This window comes from Oryza glaberrima, chromosome 2 (genome assembly GCF_000147395.1).
Source record: "Oryza glaberrima chromosome 2, OglaRS2, whole genome shotgun sequence".
Taxonomy (NCBI): domain Eukaryota; kingdom Viridiplantae; phylum Streptophyta; class Magnoliopsida; order Poales; family Poaceae; genus Oryza; species Oryza glaberrima.
This window is the reverse complement of record NC_068327.1, coordinates 25,547,463-25,554,062: the sequence shown is the minus strand read 5'-3', so window position 1 is coordinate 25,554,062 and position 6,600 is coordinate 25,547,463. Positions and strand designations below refer to the sequence as shown.

Here is a 6,600-nt window from a genome sequence, read left to right as displayed (position 1 = left end):
AATCCACTCCACTCCAACACCACCACACCAGCAACCGGTTTGGTGTCCCACTCCCACCTCGCACGGGACGGGAGAGAGCCGCCCACCCGCGCGTCGCCACGGCGCGCACGCGACGCCGCCCGTCCGAACCGCGGAAATCCATCGTTTTCTGGCCGTCTTTTTTTCTCCTCTCCCCGGGGGAGAAAAGACGCGGCCGCGGAAAGCGGAGGCAGGCCGAGCCCAGCGAGGCGGTGTCGGGCCATGTTTTGCCCCACGCGCCCGCCCGCCCGCCGGCCGCGGCCGATCGACCCGACTACCCGAGCGACCGCCCTCTTTTTCCCACCGGGTCGCGCCTAACCGTGGACTGGGACGTCTCACCACATCACATGCCGCGACCCCTGTTCTCTGAGCTGTAAGCCTGTAACTGTACACTTTTCTTTCTCTTCTCTGTACCCGTTTTTTCCAGCTTTCAATCAATGCTTACGATAACCTCGAACGCTGATCATGTTACTGTAACCATTTGTGGAGTTGGCATCGCTGCAATGGTAGGACATGATCCGTTGTTTACGTGCGTTGTAGATTACAGCAGTTCGTCACGTACCATCCAAAATCCAATCCACCACGGGGGTAAAGATGGCCACGAAGCACGGATTCAAAGCAAGAGACCAGAGTAGATGAGCGATGCCGGTTGCTGAGAATCGATCGAGGTGTTTGTTCGGCGACCAGAGCTGCCTTTCCGATGAAGAAAAGGTGGATGGGGTTGGAGGACAGTGGGCAGCGCGCGGGCGCGACACAGCGAGCATATGATTCGCGTTTTCGTTCGGTGCAGATCCACTGAACCAAATATTGAATTATGGAATTCGAAACCAAACTGTAACCTCAAAGCTAGCATGATGCAATGGCGACAGCTGAGTAAGCTGAAGAGGTACACACGTAGGAAAAAAAGATCTTTATTAGCAGATTCAGAAAATGACAGCTCAAATCGATCGAATGGTACCGTCTTTTTCCCGCCGATTTAATTACAAGGAGATCCTTGGGTGGTTGAAGTAGACGACCTATGAATTGGGGACAATACATTAATAACGACACACTAGCCATTTGTATCTTTAATATATCAATCCATGAACAGGGAAAAGGTACAAGATGCCTGGGTAAACCTTCGACTGTGCTCGAATCTATTTGTCGCATTGAGCTTAAAAACCGGTTATTTTCACCTTCAACTTTAAAAACCGGAAAAAATAGCACCCTAAACCATCTTACATGGTAGTTCTGAACTTGTGATGATGATAGTGGAACTATGAACTTCAATCATGTACTAAATGACATCTACATCATCAACAAAAGCATGTATAACAAAATTAGAATATAACCTAGAAAAAGAACACCTTAATTTCAAACAAAACATTAAAGAAAATGGTGCAAGATGCTACCTATCCAGTTACGAAGTTAAGGTGCAAAACAACCAGTTTTGTACTTCACGTTGGAAAATGGACTTCAGGTAAAATTTAAGTGCAAAAATAGACTTAAACTAGCAATAAAAATAGCCCATGTTGAGAAAACTTGTACTTGCCCTTTCCAAGATGCAGTCGACAATATATTAGTAGTACTTGTATTGTCTATGCACAGCCTCCACACCTAACAGCTCAAAAGTACCCGCCCTTAATCTGCCACATCAGGACGAAATCATGCAGATCTGCATCTCTGTACAGAAATTCCATCCTCTCAATTAAAACGCATATGCCCCAAATCGAACAAAAGAAAAAAAAAGAAAAGAAGAGGGGAGAGGAGAGGGAGCGGCGAATCGAAGCGAAGCAAGCAGCTGCAGCCGCAACTAGCGCTGTTCATTTATTCGCACCAAACCGAAAGGCGAGACGAGGCGAGGCGAGGCGCGGTGGCAGAGGCAGCCAAACCAACTAACGGACGCGAGCGAAGCGAAGAAGTTCTTGAAGTTGAAGCAGCCGCCTCGCTCGCCTCGCGGCCCTCGCTTGCCTAATCAGGAGGGGGGCTATCTCTTTCTCTCTCTTTTTCCCTTTCCTTTCCTGCGTCCTTGGGATCCGCCCGTGCGATCTCGCCGTGGGTGGAGCGCCGCCGTCCGTCCGTCCCCATGGATCCCCGCAGTCGCGCGGATCGCGGCGAGTAGGGAGGGAGGAGGGGAGGGGAGGGGGAAGCGGGTTCCGGGAGGAGAGGCGTCCTGCTCGAGCAAGGAGCTTGTGGGGGGAGGTAGATGGACGCGAACGCGGGCTCATTCGTCGCCGTCCGCCGGCTCGCCGGCTCCGAGCGCGCCGCGGGAGCGGCCGCCTTCCACCACTCGTCTTCGGGTACTCTACTACTACTACTACCTCCCTTCTCCGATTTGGCTGTCTCCATGCCCGAATTGTGGCTCGTGGTAGCGCGGAAGCTCACCATGGTTTTGTGCTGCTGCTGCTGCTGTTGCTGCTTCGCGCGCGCTCGTCGGTGCAGCGGAGGTCGTGACGGGGTCGACGGCGTGGATCGGGAAGGGGCTGTCTTGCGTGTGCGCCCAGAGGAGGGACAGCGATGCGCGCCTCTCCTTCGATTTGACGCCAGTTCAGGTGATGATGGCTTTTCCCTTCTGTGTGATTTGATCCCCACAGTTCTGCTTCCATGGTGCTAATAATACTGTGTTGAGTTCTGGGTTCTGTTCACAAATTTTGAAAGTTGCTTCTGGTCATCGCCGAATTCATCTCCGAATTACTATCCTTACTCTGATTCTCGCGTTTTATCAGGCATGTCCTGCCTACATTTTCCATGCTCGCTTAAATGGCTTCAATTCTATTTTTAACATAAGTATTCCAAATATTAGTTTACTGTTCCGTACCATACATGTGCGCCACAAGATAATGAGTTTTTGCATGTGTTAGTTGAAAAAAAAAGTGGAACAGTGGAAGTAACAATTTTCATTTTCTGTCCCAGGAAGAGTGCCTACAGAGGTTACAGAACCGGTTAGAAGTTCAGTATGATAGTTCAAACAGTGATCATCAGGTACTTGTTTTTGGCTGATACACGACACCTAACTGTTGGTACATAGGACTTTTGATGTTCCATATTTTTCTCTTTTGATGAAGCGGGGGTGCCACAACTTTATATTAACGTCCAGAACAAGATATGAGTTGGAAACATTCTCTAAAGTTGAATAACCAGAATTGATTCAACTGAAAAAGTATGATTAAAAAAAAGGTCCGTACATATGTGGAATTTATGAGGAAATATTAGATGTTAGTAACTGAATATATTTGATTTCAGATATTTGTAGAGGCAATAGATTTTCAGGATGTAGACAGTCTTTTGAGGTTACAATGCAACAACTTTGGTCGTTTATTTTGTATTTTTTATTTAGGCCTCTTATTCTCAGTGTGGCTTATCCCTGGAGAACTAAATCCTTAACTCTTTTGTGAAGTTATGCATGGCAATACAGAACTCCAGATCATGTGTGATTCTCCAGTATTGTTCATTTCTTCTTGGAGATGACACTTGAAAAATGTTGGAATAGCTACTCGATGTGACACCTCACATTTCTTCAATCAGGAAGCATTGAAGGACCTCTGGCGTGCTTCTTTTCCTGGAGCTGAGCTTCGGGGACTAATATCAGAACAATGGAAAGAGATGGGCTGGCAAGGGAAAGATCCATCTACAGATTTTAGGTATTGGCTTTTCTCCTTCATTCCACCCTTTTGTGAGTATTTCGTGGCTAAAATAGATAAGAAGAAATGTATTGTCATTACAGAGGTGGAGGCTTCATCTCCTTGGAGAACTTAGTGTACTTCTCCAAGAACTTCCCAGTAAGTTTGAATCCTTGATTCCAAAGATACTTGTACCAGCACTGATGATGACTAACGAGTTGAGATTCTTATGTACCCCAGTACTTATGTTTCAGTATAACAGCTATAATCTACTAGATCCGTTTCTGGTTATAGAGCATTTAATGCTTACCTGAAATTAATTTTCACCATTTCTGGCTGTACAGAATCTCCTTACTATGAAAAAGAAATGAGGACCGTTTCATGCATCTGGTTGGCCAAACATAAATAATCCACAGTACATCCGACAAAACAGAGTGCTGAAAATGGTTCTGTTAAATACTTCCTCTGACCCAAAATAAGTAACCACCTTACCACTTATTGTCTAAATTATGAGGGGAGGTAAATGACTTAGATGCCCCTTATTAATTGAGGTATGTATGTGCGTGAGAGGGTAGTTGGGGGTAAAATGGGAAGAAATTTGAATTAGAAGTAATTAATGACATAAGTGGTACTCCAAAGTGATCACTTAATTTGGGACAAATTTTGAATCCAAAGTGGTCATTTATTTTAGGATGGAGAGAGTAGTATATATCGGGTGATATTAAATGTTATTCATACCTTCAGGTTTATTACTACTCAGAGTTACCCCATTAACCAATTTACCTTTCCATGCAGAAATCTTTTCAGGAACTTCTTCGGAAGCAGAATGGTGACCGTGCAATTTGGGAGTATCCATTTGCTGTGGCTGGTGTAAATATAACATTCATGCTCATCCAGATGCTTGATCTTCAATCAGGTTTGTTGACCAAAAGTTCTTTGCTTATCAGCTATTGGATGATTGGATCTATTTATTAGACAATACTAGTTCCTGCAGAGTTGTTGAAACGTGCTAGAAATTCATGTTGAATTGACACTTCACTTCGATTTCCTCTGCAGTTAAACCAAGGTCGTTCATCGGAGCAGTTTTTCTAAAGCTACTTTCTGGTAAAGCCTATGTTTCATAATCCCTTAGGATCTACAGGAGATGCTTATTGTTTGTTTCTTTTTTGAACCTAAACTGAGTCATGCATTTGTTCCTTTGCACTCCATTAGTGACCTGTGATCAGGCTTTAGGGTGTATGATTGTACAGATGTTGCAGCTAGAAGAATTTGTGTTTCAGTATATTTTTGTTATATAAACCAGCTCTATTGATTTTGCAAATAGATGACTATTGTGTTATGACTATTGATAGTCTACGTTTGCTAAATTCACTTTAATGGTCTAAGGTATACCACACTAGTCATACTTCTTGAAACAGACAACATATATTAGATTGGTGAAGGATTTAGTAATAATTCCCTGAATATTTGTTTCATATTATAGTGCTACTAAAATTGATTCCAAATTATAGTGCTCCTAAAATCTATTTCAGTATAGTGTTCCTAAAATTGATTTCACCAATTTTTGGTCCAGAAAATGATCAGGCTTTTGACATTCTCTACTGCATAACCTTCAAGTTGATGGATCAGCAATGGCTTGACATGCATGCCACTTACATGGACTTCAATGTACGTTGTCTTTCTATCCCAATTCTAGTAGCGTCACACCCTCACCCCTATTGACCCCCTTTTTTTTGTACGAAAATCTTCAGAGACAGACAATGGTTGATGAAATCACCCATCCGTCTTGACTTAAATTGTGCTACTAAAATTGCAGACGGTCATGAAGTCCACACGACGTCAGCTAGAAAGGGAGCTCTTGCTTGAAGATATTCAGCGGATTGAGGACATGCCATCATACAAGCTTTTGGCCCGCTAGCTAGTAACTGAACCATAACATGGCTACGTGCTGCAAGGCTTGAGTTGCATAAGGGTTGCAACTAGTGCCCACAAACAGTGTGAATTCCAAAACGCAGATGCACTTGTTTCCTCTCAAGTTTAGGTACTCTGTTAACCTGTCTCCAAATTACAAGATAGAGGTTTCTTGGCCATAGCACGCCACGTAGGGTAACTGAAGTGTCCGATCAGCTGCCAGGGCAGAGTGTTTGTAGGTTGGGTGTTTTGTTGCAGTTTGGTTGATGCCCGTCATACCACGAAATGAAGTGCTTCTAGGTTTTCCTTTTTCCTTTATAAACAAGAGGCTCTTGTGAAAGCTAATCTGAGTGTCTTCTGTAGTGTACCATATTTGCATAATTGATAGTGTTCAGTTCTCCGAGTGTGCAGAAATCATGCTAGCTGTTTCTGCTAGCCCCGCAATGATGCAAATCTGTTGTTTCCTTAGTTGTCCTGGGGCATGAAGTTTGTTCCTATATAGTGCAGACCATTTTTGTGGTACAGCACGCCTTTCTTGATTGAATGGATTCTGAGTGCTCATTTGCTGCTTGCTACTGCTGGATTGAACTGCTCTCCTCAAACAAATGAATGCAGAGCGAAAAGATAAAAGATAAGGGATTCCAACAACAGGAAGTGGACAAACCATACTAATCAACGAAGAACAAACTTGATATGTGACTTAATTCTGTTCTCAGGGGTCAGGATATGATATCATATGACCCTGCATAAAGCTGGAGCGTGCCTGTGCTTCCTAGGGGTGGTGGTGCTTGCCTCTGCTGCCGGGCTCAGCCGTTCAGGACTTCAGGGGTGGCTACTCTTTGGTCGGTCCAGACTCCAGACACTGCAGGTAAAGCAACAGGTCCCCCAGCATCCATGTAATTGTTGTAGCATAATGTATGAGCGACAGAATGCGTATACACTAAAGCTGGCAGCTGCTAATACTAGCTCATACCTGCATCGTTAAAAAAAAAACACTCTGAAAATGACTTAAAGAAGCCGTATCTGTTGTCTGGATGTTGCGTTTTTCTACTAAACAAAATGCATAGTTAGA

At 44.3% G+C, this 6,600-nt stretch overlaps 1 protein-coding gene across 2 annotated transcripts; it reads left to right on the top strand.

Annotated features, from left to right (window-relative positions):
• The first annotated feature begins 1,663 nt into the window (after positions 1-1,663).
• LOC127763979 (uncharacterized) lies at positions 1,664-6,089 on the top strand. 2 transcript variants are annotated; one of them, XM_052288782.1, is made up of 9 exons: positions 1,664-2,297; positions 2,440-2,549; positions 2,911-2,979; positions 3,523-3,638; positions 3,722-3,776; positions 4,413-4,533; positions 4,674-4,721; positions 5,191-5,285; positions 5,369-5,510. In XM_052288782.1, exons 1-9 carry the CDS (start codon positions 2,204-2,206, stop codon positions 5,405-5,407), a joined length of 747 nt encoding a protein of 248 aa, XP_052144742.1. In that variant the 5' UTR covers positions 1,664-2,203; the 3' UTR covers positions 5,408-5,510. The 2 variants fall into 2 exon arrangements, with proteins under 2 accessions (XP_052144742.1, XP_052144741.1); XM_052288781.1 differs by having other exon boundaries at positions 1,689-2,297; positions 5,434-6,089.
• The last annotated feature ends 511 nt before the right edge of the window (positions 6,090-6,600 follow it).